Genomic DNA, 16840 nt, shown 5'->3' on the forward strand with positions numbered 1-16840 from the left:
AACCTGTGCCACTAGGCACTAGCACTCGTGGCAACATAGTTGAGTGGGGCACGACCTATGCCGCTGGGCATTGGTAGGTCATGGTAGGGGGCAGAGTCGGGCACAAGTCGTGCCCCCGAAACGACCACGCGTGGCGAGACACTTGAACCTATTACGGATCATACCACTGGGCATGATCACATGTGGTGAAGCACCCGAACCTACCATAGTTTAGACATAGGCGATAACAGATATTATCTAATAGTAGCTGTTACTTTGGACATTTAAGTATTGAATTATTTTCTCAATATTGATAATTTAGATAGTATTTCCGAAAAAACTTTCTTATGCGTTAATATACATAATATTAATAATTAATAATATGTAATATGACGTATAGACAAAGTCCGTTGTAGTCTAGTTGGTTAGGATACTCGGCTCTCACCCGAGAGACCCGGGTTCGAGTCCCGGCAACGGAACGAATTTTATTTCTTGTTTTTTTTTTCATTATTTGGGCTTGATTGGGCCGTTAGGTTTATACAGCCCAAACTAATTCGAGGTCTGTCATATATCCCACGAAGGTGGAGGAACACGTCGAAGCTTCCGGACGGCTCCCGGTCGGTCCCATTAGAAACCATTTCTCCTCCATTACCATTAATGGCCGCCAGAAACGACTAGTCTTCTCCTATGTCCTCCCTCCAAGTCTTCTGAGTCTTTCGTCGCCCGCCTCGAGATTTTCCGTTTCGATCGATCTTCGTCCTTCGCGGCGCGGATCGGCGGTCGTCTTCTGCCCCGGCTTCGGTGATATCTGCATGGAGGGCGGCGATTTGGTCAAGAAGCAGCAGACGTCTTACACCTACTGGGTGAGGGACACGCGGGAGGACGCTGCGCCCCTCCCGGTTCCGCGAAAGCTCACGGCCGATGACATCTCCAAGCCGGCGCAACCCAACACCCTCGGATCTGTCTGGAATCAGGTCCCTTGCCCTTCTCCTTCTGATCCTAGTTTTCACCACAAGTTTGTTGTTTTTTCTGGTATTGTTGCTTGATGGAAGAGAAATTCATCTTGAGAGGATATGCTGCATTTTGTATCTTCTAAGGCGTTTGTTAGAAAACAGTGACATAGATGAACTATGCCCTATGTTGTAACTGGATGCGGGAAACTTTTGCTTATGATAACATACAGGAAATCACATAAAAAAAATCTGCCTTTCCTTTTTTTAATATCTCCCTCTGTTTTCTTTACTTTATTCTTACTCTCTGTTTCTTCTGTTGTTCCCTGCCCTACCTATTTTGTAGATCATTATGACTCAATGTATCTACCTAATTATTTATCGTTGTCAAAGGATTGTCCAGCATGAGTTAGCAAGCCATGTGTTTCAACTTTGAGAACACCCAGTAATGGATGTTTTTACGCCAATATGAGGACTTCCCTTTCTTGTATACTTGAAAAGAGAGGAAAAAAGAGTAACTCAGAGAAAATGGCAATGCTAGGCTCTTTGTTTTTTTGTCATTCCCAAAGACATGCCGGTTAAGCCAATCTTTTTAGCCCAAGTGGGGAAAGAAGATCCAAATTCCTCTCTTTCTCTTCTTGAAGTAGGCAAGTGAATTGAATGTTTTTTTTCTTGAAGAAGACAATGCTCTCTTTTCCTTCTGTCTTAGCAGACACAGCCATGATTTTATTTTAGATTTATCTTCAAACAAGAAGTGGTCTATTTAGGACTAATGGACAAACAAATATCATTAAAATCATTTCTTGTTAAAATATCATCCAAATACGTTAAATATTTGTTTGCTTTCAAAAATTTCTTTGGCCATTACATATGACTAAACTCAAGGACAATTTTTCTTATATGACAAATTACTGAGGTGGTGCACGGGGTTTACTTTTTTGCTTGCATATTTTACATAACCTTTTGGTCATCATTATCTTTATTTCATTTTATTTATTTATTTCGTTTTAGTAATAAAAATAGAGATTCCATGCCATTTGTCAACAATGCTGACTGCCGAGTAAGAAGAATTCATTTTCAGTTACTTCACTATTCATTCTTTGGCCCTCTAATCCTGGATGACTTTTTCATTGGATGAATATGCAGGCTGGGACTTGGGAGGAGAAAAACCTGAATACATGGGCAAGTGACAGGATAAAGGTATATAACCTTATGGAGATGGTGTGGCCCTTTTATGAACACCATTTTGCTTCTTCATTTATGACAGTGAAAATGGTTTTGATCTCTTCAGGAATTGCTCAAGTCTTTGGACTCATTGGAGTTCTCCAATGGTAAAGCATATATTGAAGGCGTGTCCAAATGTTCAGGAGATGTAAGTGGGGTTTGAGAAAATTCCACATGTTACCCAACCTTTAATTGTTTGTTCGATGCTTTCTATTATTTATACCATGAATAATGTCACCAGCTATCGTGCCAAAATAAATAGTTTATATATAATACTTTTTCAAAAAAGAATTGCTCAAATACACAGATTTTGCAGACCTGGAGTATATCAATGGAGCGTTTCCACCAAGTTGTTGATATAAGAAATCTTCTACTATTATAGTTCTTCTGGCTGATTTTTTAGGTTAGTTTCTTAGCAACTAGGAGAAATATTATATACCTGAGAGTATAGGTGTAAAATTTGGATGATGGATCTTAATTGAATTAAAAAAACTTCTGTGTCAATTGGTCAAATTGTGTACTGGAATGAGAATTGATTTGGACAAGTTAGCTATTCAGATTGGTTCTGATTAACTGGTTGAATTCCATAACTATTGCGGTCATAAACCATTAACAATATAAATATAGTTTTTCAATAAGCGGTCGGCTCCTGGTTTGTTTTAAAAAAATCTGGCTGGTCTAACTACTTTCTATTCAGATTGAGATGCCGATCCAATCTGGTTATGCAACCAGCCCAGGATTCTGGCCAGTTTGGGTCAGCTTGTTTAAATAACTAGTTTGAAAGAATTTATTTATGTTAGTGCGTTTTACTTGTGTGGTTATTGTCAAACCACTCCCATTATACGAAATCCTATTCTGCTAAAAGCATCTTGGGTAACATTTTCTAATGTGTCTGCATTGCAGGCATTCCTTGTGATTGTAAGAAATAAGAAGAGAGTTGGTTATACATATGAATTAAGTTTAAAATTTAAAGGTACAGAAAAGTATCTGAACTTATTGCTTGTTTGCTCTTAACTTTCTCTCTTTTTTCCATTTGGTATTAAGCTCTCAGTGGTTATGGAACAGGTGAATGGCAAATCCAAAATGAATGCAAGAAGATCAAAGGCCACTTAGATATCCCTGAGTTCTCGTTTGGTGAACTCGAGGATCTGGAGGTACGATGCCATCTTGATCATGTCCCTACAACCCAATTCTCTAATAACATGGTTATTGATCACCTTGATTGTAGACTCATTATACACACCAAAATGTTGGAAGATACCATTTGTAGTAACAGAATGTAGATAGTTAAAATGCAGAATGGCTTTTGGAATCTTTTGTGTATTATGTTTTATGGATCAAATTGTCGAGTTGTTCTAAGATGAGAAAGTTAAGATTGACGTGAGGTTATTGAAAAAATATAGAACATTGGGGTTAAATAGGTTGAGATGATGTAAACCAGTATAAAGTCAACAACAGATTCTATGGTTCTCATTGAAGAGTGAGGAATTGATATAGATAAAAAAAAAATGTATAGCCAATGTGATACACTGGCTAGTTATTCCTTTATGTTGTGTTTTTCAATTTTTGCTGATAATTGATTCACTATAAAACTACGTTTTAGTTAACTTGTTATGCCACAATGTATTACTTCTTTTATATATATATATATATATATATAAAGAATAACATTCTATGTTAAATATCTTAATACAAAATGATCAATAGTACAATGGATGAGTGACAAAGGCTGAATGCTTAAATTTATCTTTTTTTGAAAGTATGCTCTTTCAAGATCGTTGCTCTATTTTAACTGCTCTTGCAGATGACGGTGAGCCTTAGCGAGGAAAAGGATTTAGGAGCAGTAGATAAGAGCCAGATATGCACGGCCATGAGGTCGTTTTTGGTACCCATCCGTGAGAAACTACACAAGTTTGAACAAGAGCTAAAAGAAAGGTAGAAATGCTACCACCGATTTCCTTGCTTCACGATGACACTAATTGGACAGTAATTATCATTCATGAGTGAAAATGGTGTTGGAAAAAATTGTATGTGCGTCTTGGATCACTTGCAACCTGATCGTCTCATCTCGGCTTTGTTTCCATGTTCATGTTTGGGATATCTGTCGTGATTATCATCATTATCTATCCGAGTAGTGTTATTTTTTTTCAAGTGTCGTATAATTCAAACAATGAGTTCAACTCCAACACCCTTGATAATTGTATGTTAATCAATGATGATGGTCATAGTCTTCTTCCTTTTTGCTACAATGCACTAAAAGTCCAAGTAGATTTTTTTTTTTCTTCTAAAATATGGAGATTGATTGGATGGACCATATAGAAGAGATAAACCAGCTGAGTTGATGACATCCATTGCATTCAGCAAAACAGAACAGTGGTATTAATCACAAGGCCAAGAAGACAAAAAACTAAAGGAGAACAGATGGGTCACAATGCAAAAGGAAGAGGGATCAAGCAAAAACTAGAACACAACTCAGAAAGTGATTGGAAGGTTGAACTCAACACTACCAAATTCATTCTATCATCCATCCACAGCTTTCTTATGAACAGCACAACACACACACACCTGCACCATCTACAAAGATCAAAGGACAAAAGCAGATTTTTTGTTATCCTGCAACTCCTTTTGCTTTCAGTTCTCATCCTTCCAAGCTTCATCTGTCCAGTGCACTTATCACCACCCTGGGAATGCGAATGCAAATGCCAATGGTTTCTTTCAATTGCCAAATTCAATGAGAATACTGACTCATTTCCATACTTCTTAGGGTTGATATACGAACCAGTCATAGACGGTAGGCGCCCTCGGTACGACAATATCCGTTCCCTCCGGCGCCGGCGCCGGTTTTCTACAAGGCCTTTTCCAGTCTCCCCGTGGCCCCGGAGCTGCAAATCCAAATCCAAATCCAAATCCAAGAAATTTACCCCAAAATGAGATCTTTGTAATCCCACTCGATGTCTCCACCGCTAATAGAGATAAACGAAAGGGGTTTAAAGTGAGGAGAACTCACAGGAGATAGGGGATTCCGGCGCGCTCTCCGGGGACATGGGGGACGACGCGGCGTGGGAGAGCCGGGTGCGGAGGATGGTGACGCTGCGGGTGATCTGAGCGGCGCCAGCGTTGGAAGCGACAGAAGAGGATGAAGCGGGGAAGGAGGTGTACTTGCGGAGCTTTCCGAGGGGCGGCGGGCCGGCGACGGTGTCGTCCCAGAGCTGGTGGAGAATACCCATTAGGGTTCCTCGGAAGACAGAGGTCATCACCTTCAAAATCACTCGTTTTTATTCTCCAACTAATTAATTAATTGATTCAGATAAGGGCAATTTTTTCATCCCGTCTTTTGGTCCTTTTTACCCTTTTTTTTTGTTTTTTTTTAATTTATCCACTTAATTCATTCTAATTCCCAAATAAAGAAAAATGGATGTTTCTCTCATTAATTAACTAATTAATAAGGTGAGTTTTCGAGTTAAACATATTTAAGATCAATAAAAGAAATATAATGCCATATATATATTTTTTAATAAAAAATGTAATTCTATTTTATATGTCGTTTTCTTTTTCTCCCAATTATTGGTTAGTGTTTTTTTTTGGATTGGTTACGCTTCGCTTCACGATCGAGACAACCTCTCTCTTGTTCCTCCCTTCTATCCAATCTCCAAAACCAAGCACTGATTTAGCTCCTTCTGTTGTTTTCCACCTCCAATTCCGTTTCCGAGGACCAAAAATTGGATCTTCGCCTCGCAGGATCGGAAATCCCCCTTTTTCTAGATTATTTCCGTGCTTTTTTTGTGCATTACATGTTCCTTTTTTGTCGTCTTGGGTGGCTGGGCCGAAGAGATCGGGTCGCGGACGCAATTTATGGAGGAGGAGAAGGGAGGAGGAGCTGCGAGGTGCCGCGGCGTTTGAGGTGGTGGGCGGATCTGGAGATCCGGCTGCTAGTCGTCGTCTGATCTGCCAGGACTGGAATGCGCGAGTGATTTGGCTTCCAGATGGCAGTCGAGAGCATGACAGAAGCTGGGATCGAGAGCCACGTCGACGCCTCGAGCTGCTACCTCCATAAATTTAGGCTCTACGAGACTCGATCGGTGAGGAACTTGCTGAAGTTGCATTTTTCCTGCGTGTATCCGCCGTTTGATCTTCTTTTTTTTTTCTTCGTTAAAGTTTCAAAATTCTAAGGATGCGTTTTTGTAGTTTTTTAATCACCTTTTTGTTCCTTTTCTATGTCAAATGGGATCATTTGGCAATATGTTCATGACCTTGGCATTGCCCTATAGATTCGTCAACAAGTTAGAGATCCATAGAAACACTTATCTCGGCAAGCCATACGCAAGCCAATAACTATGTTTAGAACATTGGGATCATCATCTCGAAGTGAATGTTTGAACTCGAATCAGATGAAGTTATATGTACTGATCTCAGTATGTACCATAAAGTGAATTACACAATGCCATAAACCCATGATTTTTTTTGTTACTTTTACTTTCAACTATGAAATTATAAATTTATCAACGCCAAGGTTTGTCGATGATATTTTTCATGCAATAGACATATTAAAGAACTGGTTTTGTCTTTTAGAAGTTTCATTTGTTGGATGAATAATCGATTATAATCTTCTTCAAATCTTCGATTAGGAAATAGTTTAGGTTCTGTCACACAGGTGAAATTTTTTTTTAGTGATGCTAATTTTGAATATCTAACTACTGAAAACTATGCCCTTGACACTGGATCAGCACTAAAATGTTAATAGATGATTGTTAGACATGTGGTTCGTAATTTATTTATTTTTCAAAATAGAGTTGAAATGCAGACTATATATATATATATATATATATATATTGATCCTGTCCGAGTCCCTGAATCAACGGACGCTGGGTACGTGGCGTTCTCCGACTGCTGACGTAGATCTCCGACCACTTGCACCGACTTCCGGCGAACCTGCAAAGAAGTCGAGCCGGGAAGGGGTTCCCGGTGACGACCCTCCGACGCTCAAGTCAGGCAAACGAAAAACAAGAAGGTGGCTTCCAGGATCAGAGATTTCATACCTCCGGTGAAGTCTAAAGGCTCTTATATAGAGTTATGGGAGCTTGGTGCACACAAACCGAGGTGTACACGTGTCCTATACCATACCGCAGCATGGGCTTGTCAGAAGAGCACGTCTGACGCCATCCTGCTACAGTCTGAGCGTCTCCTTGATGGGACAGCAGAATCCTTTGTCATACGATACTGAGTATGGTCTGGTCCTCGAACATGCCTGTTGTCAGCAACAGGGGTTACTAAGATGACGTACCCGCTGTCCCATACTTTTTGACTTTCTCTTCTCGGATCGATCATCAAGCTGCTCGGCCAAAATATTCGCCTTTGGTCTCGCGTAGGTATCCGTCCGGGAAGGTTCAGGGTCGTCGCCTGCTCCTGACAACCTAGCCAAACGGGCAACTGCTCGGCCTTACCCTTGCTTTGCACTGCGGCCGAACGGTCTAGCCGCTCGGCCATATAATCTTCTTTCCTTCATTGGAAATCTGGGCTCACGGCAAGATGGTTGTTCTCTCGGATGAAGGTCATTGCCTAGTGATCGGCATGTCCCGCCCGCTCGTCGAGCCCATGGGGTTGACCCCCCTTTGACTGTTGACCTCCACGTGTAGTTGACCTTGCCCTCATGAGGGCCCTCCGGCTTTATCACCGGATCAATATATATATATATATATATATATATATAAAGCAAACCAATTAACTAAAAGTTTGATCTAGTTTGAATGCTTGTGAATTTTAGCTGGGTTTGAAATTCTGTTTCACATCGAGCCAAGCTAAACCATGCCACTCCAATCGCATTGTCCCAAATATTGCTAACCATTTGTTCTAATTGTAATACTAAGTGCCGTGAAACACATTATCAAGGGAAATTAAATGATGGGTTGTCTCATTGGTTTTTATATTTTGAACTTCAAATTTTCATCTCATATGTTTGTCGCTGCTTGTGTGAAAAAAATTTATGTGTTACAGAAATTCTATATGATTGGAAGAGACAAAAATAGAACATTCTGGAGAGTGTTAAAGATTGACAGATCTGAACCTTCTGAGCTTAATATCCGTGAAGATGCCACTACATACTCAGAAGGTGAATGCAATGAGCTGTTGAAGCGAATAGATGAAGGAAACAGGTCAACTGGTGGACTAAAATTTGTCACTAATTGTTATGGTATCATTGGTAAGTTAATTATCTATTTGTTATTTATGTTGTTTAGTTTCAAACATTATGTGTTTCAGAATTAATTTCTTCCAGTGACAAGATGAATTGTCATTTCAGGATTTGTGAAATTCTTGGGGCCTTATTATATGCTGCTTGTCACTAAGAGGCGTCAGATTGGTGCTATATATGGCCATGCTATCTATGCTGTCACCAAAGCCGAGTTGATTGCACTTCCTAACTCTACCATTCTTACCAATAAGGCTTATTCTAAGCATGAAAATAGGTTTGTTCTAATCAACGATGTCAGATCATGTTGTAACTCCAGGATTTTTTTCCTTCCTTTTTTGAAGTCTAGGTTTTCTCATATTATAGTATTAACTGATTATGTTTGTATCATAATTCTTCATTCATAATCTATCAAAAATATTGCTAATAATTAATCACTTTTGGTTTGTTGGTCCAGATACAAGAAACTATTATGTTCACTAGATTTGACAAAAGACTTCTTCTTTAGCTACTCATACCATGTCATGCGAAGCCTCCAGAAGAATATTTCTGATAGTCAAACAGGACAAGTGTTATATCGATCCATGTTTGTCTGGAATGAGTTTTTGACACGTGGAATCCACAATCATCTTCAGAATACTCTATGGACAGTTGCTTTAGTATATGGTTTCTTTAAGCAGGTAAATGTTTTTTCTTCTACAAACTATGTTCTAGCCCTGTTCTACATATTTTTATGCTGAAAAAGGTGAAAGCGGCCCCCCACAACTGCCCTGCGCCATTGGTAGAGAGTAAATTAGGTACTAAGTAGGTCCCATGTGAGAGGGCATTTTTCATCAGCTTTGTCAGGATTCAACCCTTGCTCCATGCTGCAAATTTGTCACATGGTTACCGGCTTGGCTACACCCTGGGGGTGTTCTACATATTTTTATGAACATGCACATGGTAGTTTATATTGAATGTTTGCATTGTATATCTATCTTCTATAGACAAGATGATTAGATTTTGATTATTTTAGCACATTAAAGAAATTCACTGAAACTTAAGATGATTATTTAGAGTTGTTTAGGTGTATCGGCAACAACTGGCTGCTGGATCTTTGGTTGAACTTTTTTTTTTATATTGATGTTTTTCTCTTCTTGATCAACCAACTATACTAACAAGGTCCAATTATAATTCTCCTGTTATAGTTTATGAATTTGAGTAACTTTTTTGTAAGTTAAGACTTGAGCTGTTTTTTTAAACAGCTAATTGTTTTTAATCAGAAGTAAATTTTGTGGAGAAAATGCCTTATGTTATTGATGAATGTTATCAATCCACAGTTAGTCTTTCCTCTTTATTGTCATTTGTTGTTTCTCATCGGTTTCTGTTTTGTTTATTCAGGCAAAACTTTCAGTATTTGGCAAGATTTTTAGGCTGACACTAATTGCCAGGCGCTCACGTCACTATGCTGGAACTAGGTTCTTGTACCTCTTTTTCTCTCTCCAAATTTAGGTTAACCTAGGCTGTCAACAAAATTATTGTAATAAAAGAGATTGACTAGTTTAAAACTTTTTTTTTAACTTATTTGTTTCCCTTGAATAATTTAATAACATTATCTCTCTTTTACTCAGATATTTAAAGCGTGGAGTTAACGAGAAGGGTAGAGTGGCTAATGATGTCGAGACGGAACAGATTGTATTTGAAGACATTCCGGGAGAAATACCAACACATATTTGTTCGGTTGTTCAGAACAGGGGCTCAATACCACTGTATTGGTCCCAGGAAACCTCGAGACTCAATCTTAAGCCTGATATTATATGTAAGCTTTCAAACATTCTGAAGCACCTCATCAACATCACCACATGCACATGTATATATTTTTGAAATCTGTGTTTTTACTGTTGTCTTATTTTCTTTTGTTTTTTACAGTGCATAGAAAAGATGAAGATTATGAAGCCACTCGACTTCACTTTGATAATCTTGTGTTAAGATATGGGAAACCTGTTATCATATTAAACTTAATTAAGGTACGTTCGCTATTAGTAGCATTTCAAAGGTTTCTTTATGCGAAACATGAAAAGTGAGTTTTTAGTATAATAGCATTTCATACTTCTCTGTGGTGGTTATTTTGCCGATCATCTTTTGTGTCACTCTTTCATCAACAGTCACAAGAGAAGAAACCTCGAGAATCTATTCTTCGCGCAGAATTTGCTAATGCCATCGAATTCATAAATAAAGATCTTCCATGTGAAAGTCATTTGAAGTTTCTCCACTGGGATCTTCATAGACATTCTCGGAGGTTACTACCTGATTGTGACTTGTATCTTTTACCTTCTGTATCTAGATACTTCATGGTATGTAAATCTAAAACATATTGACTCACACATTTCTAAGCCAATATATTATTTTGCAGTAAGGCTAAAGGTGTGCTTACTTTACTGGGAAAAGTTGCTGCCTATGCTTTGAATATAACAGGCTTCTTTCATGGCAAAGTGTCACCAACTTTAGGGTGTGACAGTGATATAAAAGAACCCATTATTCTGTAAGAATATTATCCCTTTCATTTCTTATTTACTCTATTGAATTCACTATTTATTTTCTTTGGATGATACTTGGGTGCGTTGATCTATGCTCCATCTCTAAGAAATTGCTTTGATGATGCCTTTATTTTGTCCAAGATCGATGCAATTACAATTTAGATTTTACTTTTCTAATTTGCGACTTACTTTTTGTTGTCACTAAGATAAAGGTATTTTAATTTCTTGTTAATCCACTTGCGATGGATGTTTAAAATTGAAGTCTCCAGAATCCTTCTTTTCAGTGGTCCTCCTGTTCTTGGTGTTGTCACTAAGAAAAGGGTAATTAATAAGATAGCATGAGACGATAATCATATTTCCTTGATATTATTTGGATACACATGGAACAACATGGTAAATGCAGTAACAACTCTTGCTCTGGATAACACAATTCTGCTATATAAGCACTGGTGATTTTGTGGATGATGCCTTGTAAAGCACCTAAACAAGTAAAGGTACAAACAACATATACTCCAGAACATAAATTGGTTTATAAAACCTTGATAGAAGTATACAACTGTCTTTATTTCAAAATGGGAAAAAATTGAATACATCAATAACCTTAAATAAGTTTTCAGTAAGCACAGACCTATACTGTAGGAGAATAATCATCAACAAAAGGTTAAAATTGACAAAAAAAAATCCATTAATAAAAATAAGACTGGTACCTCTAATATCAAAGTTAACTAGATTAAAGGAAAAATAGTATGCTAATGACACTAGATTAAAGGAAGAAAAGACATGATATTCAAGTAAAAAAAATATGCTTTTATTTTAATAATATGATATTTACCAATCATATAATTTGGTATGTCAAGTTTGCATACTTCACACAAGAATCTAATGAGTGAGGACCTTAATGACCAAGACAATAATGTCACTAGCAAAGGTTGATGCTTATGGTAATTGAAGCATATGAGAGTCAATCGTCTAGCCATGGATGCTGGAGCAGAGTTAGAGTTGCCCCTGGGGCTACGGTGCAGTGGAAGGGCGCTACCCCTGGGGCCACGGTGCAGTGGAAGGGCGCTAGGTTGTCACCCAAACACCCGCGGTTCGATCCCCAATTATGGCGCATTTGCAAGGATTTTTCCTCTAAATAAGGCTCGCAACCATGAGATGTTGGGCTTCTGGACCGTCTATTGTGAGCGCTTCCCGATTTACCCTAGCGGCCATTGGGAAACTTCCGTGGGGCCGGATCGGTCACCCTTAGTTCAGTGTTACCTGGTTCAACATTTTTGGAGTAGTGTTAAGAGGATGATGAAGTGGTCCCAATCTGCAATGTGGTTGCATGGCATGTGAAGATGGTTGTCCAAACATAGTGTGGTGAATGGTTGGTGTGACCATCTTAAACACATGTATATGTATGAATGATGTCTGTGGTATGACCACATCTTCCAGCTCCCTACCGCCCTCATATAAGAGCAACGGCTTCAGATGAAGGCAGGGAGCTGCAGGAATTTGAGCAATAGAGAGAAGGCACCTGCCTGAGGAGTAAGTTTTGTAGAATCACTGTTATAACAATCAATCAGTCCGATGTTTAGTGAACTATCATAACATGCCACTCACTTGCATGGATGCACATCTGAGTTTTGTATTTTGGCACCACATCCAAAATCTAGCCATTCTTTAGCATGCTAGGCAATAACATGGTGCCTATAAGAGTATGCACCCTAGTATAGAAGATGCTTCCTTTTAAACATATTTTTTATTCTTTTGCTGCTGCTGCACTGTAGGAAGGATTTTGGTGGTCTCTGGTCTTCTGGTAGTCTCATTAACATGGGCAATGGCAATAACCACAACACAGATGGTAATATCATCATTGGAGATGGTTTGCGAGAAGATAACTTGATAGAAGTTGCTTCTCAAGAAGATAAAATGTTGAAGGAAGCTTCTCAGGATTATAGCATGGAAGACTGTGTTACATCTGAACAACAAACTGCACAAAACAAAACCAGTGACTCTGGAATTTTCTTGGCTAAATTAATTAGATTGCAGCAAGGCGTTTTGCGAACAAATTGCATTGATTGTTTGGATCGGACAAATGTTGCTCAATATGCATATGGTTTAGCTGCTCTTGGGCATCAACTTCATGCTTTACACCTGATACATATACCAAGGATTGATCTAGATTCTCCTTTGGCTGATGATTTGATGAGTTTGTATGAAAGGATGGGTGATACTCTTGCTCTACAATATGGTGGGTCTCCTGCTCATAATAAGGTATGCTTTCAAATACATGTTTTATTTCAATGTTGTGAAGCAAAAAAACATCTGCATGCATTAAAATCTTCTTGTGTTCTTTTAAACAAAACATATGTTTCTAGGGCTTTAGATTTTGTTTTTATTCATTTTACAAGTTAGCCAACGGATTAGGGTTGCTCCCAAGTTTGCTGTATCAAAAACTTAACTTATGCTACATTCTTTTCACATACTTCTTCACATAGGTAGCTTGACTTGTGATTCTGATACTTGATAGATATTCTCTGAGAGGAGAGGCCTCTGGAAAGCTGCTGTACAATCTCAAGAGTTGTTTAGAACCCTTCAAAGATACTACAGCAATGCCTACATGGATGCAGAAAAGCAGGCTGCAATAAATTTGTACGTCGAAAGCAATTTGTCTGCTGAATTTTATTGCCATTTTTGATGTTTGCAAGTGGATTATAAGTTCTTTTCCACATTTAATTATATTCGTTCTGCTGATTCTTGCTTGACTGGCCCTGTAAAATGTAGATTTCTGGGTCATTTCCGACCTCAACAAGGTAAGCCTGCATTATGGGAATTGGACTCAGACCAACATTGCAATTTGGCACAAAGTGTTCATGCTTTTCCTGATGAAGATTCTAGGTACTTTACTTTTATGGATACTTTTGCTCACTAATTTTAATATCTGCCGGTTCCTATAACCATGGTTAGAAATATCAATCTCATGCTTTCTTTTTCTTCTTTTCCCCTTGCTTATATTTAACATTTACGGACTTTGCAATGTCAAAAACTTTGGTGATTGTGGTAGGTTTTATCTTAAACTGACTTTTGATAGCAATTTGCTCATCACTTCTTTTGGTAAAATTTAACTAACAATAAAACTAATACCGATGTCCTTATGATGTTGAATATCCTTGACGGCATGTATGGACTATGGACTTTGGTTGTCCCTTCAAGTTGAATGACGAATATATTGTTTGTTTTAGCTAATATGGATATGTTTTCAGGCAATTATTCAAAAGGTCCTTCTCCGATGGTAACATACTTTGTGAAAGCGATATGCTTTTATCTTGTTATGGTATTGACCAGAGAAAATCCTTATCTGGGCAAAATGATCAAGAGCATGGAAAGAACCTTTGCTGTTCAACACCAGAAATCTCAACTTGTGGAAGTGATGTATCATATTCAAGGTCAGTTGCATTACTGTGAATAATTGATGCATAAAAAATTGATTCAGTTTGTCTAAACAAAAAAAAACAATTATTCTAGCCGATCATGTGGTTAGACTGATGTTAAAGGTAGAATTACGTATACATGGTTTGATAAGCTACATGGATTAGTACCTACTGACTTGTATCTATCGGTGTCTCCCCAAGCTCAGTCGACTGATTTTATTTGGTATATCATTAATTTTCAGAATCTATCCCCACGGGATGCCCAGTTGGTTAGAGGGTGGCAGACTTGCTACAATGGGATAACGGGCACATGCTTTCGGAGAAAAAAACCCCTCCCACCCATTAGCCAACTTCGTGGTCGGCTATAAATTGACCCTGTGATTTACCTCCCTTCACATAACCTGGGGACGGACTATGAGGGGTGAACGTAATCACCTTTTGCTATAATTAATTTTCAGAATCTATTTAGTAATGTTACTTTTCAGTATATTGTTCTATCAATACCTGAACCTAGTACCTGATTTACTACTTCAAACCATGTTATGAATTAACGGACAAGTTATTTTGGTGCTGCTTATGTTGTGTACTCATTGTCAACTTTCTTCTTCTCCAACCTTGTTTAGGTACACACCCACCATGTCCGGGAGGCAACTTTTTGCAGATTGTGAACAGAATTTTGTCTATGAACATGGGGAATCAAATTTTCTGGACCTCGACTGGCTGTCATCATCTGGTAATTCATGTGATGATGAAATTTCTGAGAGGTAATCTTTTACTTTTTGTTTGGCGAAACAGCCGAAATGAAATGATGCCTAACTTCAGAACCAAATATCTTATATCTTCATTTTTCCTTTTGAAAATTGCTTAGACGAACATTCTGTTAATATTTATTCTGGAGTGCAGGTTTAGCTCAATTGAGAATCTTTTAACTGAGAATATCGATGGCATAAATGCTGAGGCAACTCCGAATCAAAATGGATCTAGCATTAAGGTTAGTGCTCTCTCTGCAATTAAACAAGATGAAAGTTCCATTTCATGACCCCATCGGTTAACTTCTAATGTTGATAAATTGAGTAATGAAAATACTTTTCAAATCTTTTTTCGTTTTGGATTCAGTCGTAAGCTTATAGAATTTGTGATTTTTTCATATTTCCAACTGTCTTCACTTCCCAAAGTCTGAAAGAAACTTGCAATACCCTCGGTTAATTCCATTCCACGCTAGGAACCTTTTTAGATGACGGTTTAAGCTTCTTGAGTTAATGACTAGTTTGTGATGTTACGGTATGATAGCTAACCTTTTTCATATGTTGGTATTATACATCGTATTGGTTCCAACTATGGTCGACATTATGACAAATGATTATTTATTTTACTTATGTTGCTAACATGTAGTCAAGAAGCATAATCTTATGCCTATCTTTGTTGCAGGGAACCCAAACACCAGGAATGGGAATGGTTCGTGTTGCTTTCCCAAATGCTAACAGTCCCCCTGAATTCTCCGATAGCTTTGTGCGATGGGTTATCTATGGCGAAACATTATGCCACTGACTCTAAATGTTCTTATCACGGTTTGTGCTCATCCTCCTAGTTGCGGACGGCTGAGAGTTTTCAATGATCAAAGAATACAATCGAAAAGGAGGGAAAGTACTGCCAATATGCATTCAACAAAACCATCAAGGTATCCATTTCACCCCCATTTCTTGGAGAAGTTTGCGAAAAATTCATTAATTGGCGGTGTTACTACTTTCTCCTATCGATAGAGCAATAGGAGTATGAGAGTGTATAGTATATATTCTTTTGGGATCCTTTGAATCGGAAACCCACCCTACCATTCGAATTATACTGTAAATACATTGATGATGGCAACTGCTTCAATAATTTATCCATTCTTTTCTAGACATTTCAATGTTCATAGGAATCATTTACTTGTTCCACAAAGAACAAAGACTTGTGGATTTCCCATGCAAGCTAGAGCCACATAGACCTCTTTGTCCTCTCCTTAGAGTCCTCTCCGAATCCCTTTGCCTCCTTATGCCTTCGGAATCTTCTTTTGCCTCTCCGCTAATCACTTCAATAGCTTTAATGCTTTCTCGAGGCAGAACTTGATCTTGTAAGCTCCATTTTAGGCGGAGCTCCCAGTGGCCCTCTCGCCGCCTTCCGCATGGCTCCTCCCTTTTGTAAGTTCTCCCATGAGAAAGTAGATGTCGTTTGTGTGAACTAAGTTTCCCTTTTGTTCAATTCAGCGTATCTAGTGGGTATCGAAGCAAAGATTGATCTCAAAGAAAGTGTGGGTCAAGCCGATAAACAAGGCCCGGATCAAGGTGTACTTTGATAACTCTAAAATGTTAAATTTTGATACAGTTGTAACCTTAGAAATTTTATTTTTAAACAGTTGGAAAATTGACTAAAATGTGCCGTTTAGTATTTTTTTTTTTTGTTGGCAATGATGTCAATCTATAATGATGGGAGATTTGAGTCGATGAATAAGTTATCCACCTTGTCAAGGTTAACCGACTCTTCTATCAATTGAGCATCCTACTCATTTCCAAAACACCGAAAATAAGTATGAAA

The 16840-nt window shown here is 38.3% G+C and overlaps 3 protein-coding genes and 1 non-coding gene across 4 annotated transcripts; 3 read left to right on the top strand and 1 right to left on the bottom strand.

Annotated features, from left to right (window-relative positions):
* Positions 1-385: 385 nt before the first annotated feature.
* Positions 386-458, top strand: TRNAE-CUC. Its single transcript has one exon. It is a non-coding gene; the product is annotated as a tRNA-Glu (tRNA).
* Positions 459-581: 123 nt separating this feature from the next.
* LOC121997599 lies at positions 582-4423 on the top strand. Its single transcript, XM_042552098.1, has 6 exons — positions 582-953; positions 2076-2129; positions 2221-2301; positions 3057-3126; positions 3219-3307; positions 3958-4423. Exons 1-6 carry the CDS (start codon positions 792-794, stop codon positions 4090-4092), a joined length of 591 nt encoding a protein of 196 aa, XP_042408032.1. The 5' UTR covers positions 582-791; the 3' UTR covers positions 4093-4423.
* Positions 4424-4509: 86 nt separating this feature from the next.
* On the bottom strand, positions 4510-5439 carry LOC121997601 (dormancy-associated protein homolog 4-like). Its single transcript, XM_042552099.1, has 3 exons — positions 5161-5439; positions 4933-5035; positions 4510-4834 (listed from the first exon to the last, which is right to left on the bottom strand). The coding sequence occupies exons 1-3, from the start codon at positions 5405-5407 to the stop codon at positions 4807-4809; spliced, it is 378 nt and encodes a 125-aa protein (XP_042408033.1). The 5' UTR covers positions 5408-5439; the 3' UTR covers positions 4510-4806.
* A 260-nt stretch (positions 5440-5699) lies between these two features.
* On the top strand, positions 5700-16169 carry LOC121997597 (phosphoinositide phosphatase SAC2-like). Its single transcript, XM_042552095.1, has 16 exons — positions 5700-6232; positions 8145-8349; positions 8449-8614; positions 8795-9017; positions 9718-9794; positions 9948-10135; positions 10246-10343; positions 10482-10615; positions 10730-10858; positions 12626-13112; positions 13369-13490; positions 13623-13736; positions 14102-14284; positions 14893-15033; positions 15173-15260; positions 15698-16169. Exons 1-16 carry the CDS (start codon positions 6137-6139, stop codon positions 15815-15817), a joined length of 2571 nt encoding a protein of 856 aa, XP_042408029.1. The 5' UTR covers positions 5700-6136; the 3' UTR covers positions 15818-16169.
* Positions 16170-16840: the final 671 nt, after the last annotated feature.

The sequence above is a fragment of the Zingiber officinale genome, chromosome 6A, assembly GCF_018446385.1.
Source record: "Zingiber officinale cultivar Zhangliang chromosome 6A, Zo_v1.1, whole genome shotgun sequence".
NCBI lineage: Eukaryota > Viridiplantae > Streptophyta > Magnoliopsida > Zingiberales > Zingiberaceae > Zingiber > Zingiber officinale.

Bases quoted from the DNA above. Each gene is read 5' to 3' on its own strand.
- LOC121997599 (XM_042552098.1), top strand. From the start codon at position 792: ATGGAGGGCGGCGATTTGGTCAAGAAGCAGCAGACGTCTTACACCTAC. The intron at 2,130-2,220 runs GTATATAACCTT...TGATCTCTTCAG, and splicing joins GGGCAAGTGACAGGATAAAG to GAATTGCTCAAGTCTTTGGA. The intron at 2,302-3,056 runs GTAAGTGGGGTT...TCTGCATTGCAG, and splicing joins TGTCCAAATGTTCAGGAGAT to GCATTCCTTGTGATTGTAAG.
- LOC121997597 (XM_042552095.1), top strand. From the start codon at position 6,137: ATGGCAGTCGAGAGCATGACAGAAGCTGGGATCGAGAGCCACGTCGAC. The intron at 9,795-9,947 runs GTTCTTGTACCT...TCTTTTACTCAG, and splicing joins CGTCACTATGCTGGAACTAG to ATATTTAAAGCGTGGAGTTA. The intron at 15,034-15,172 runs GTAATCTTTTAC...TCTGGAGTGCAG, and splicing joins GATGATGAAATTTCTGAGAG to GTTTAGCTCAATTGAGAATC.
- LOC121997601 (XM_042552099.1), bottom strand. From the start codon at position 5,407: ATGACCTCTGTCTTCCGAGGAACCCTAATGGGTATTCTCCACCAGCTC. The intron at 5,036-5,160 runs GTGAGTTCTCCT...TTGGATTTGCAG, and splicing joins GCCGGAATCCCCTATCTCCT to CTCCGGGGCCACGGGGAGAC. The intron at 4,835-4,932 runs GTTCGTATATCA...TCGCATTCCCAG, and splicing joins GCGCCTACCGTCTATGACTG to GGTGGTGATAAGTGCACTGG.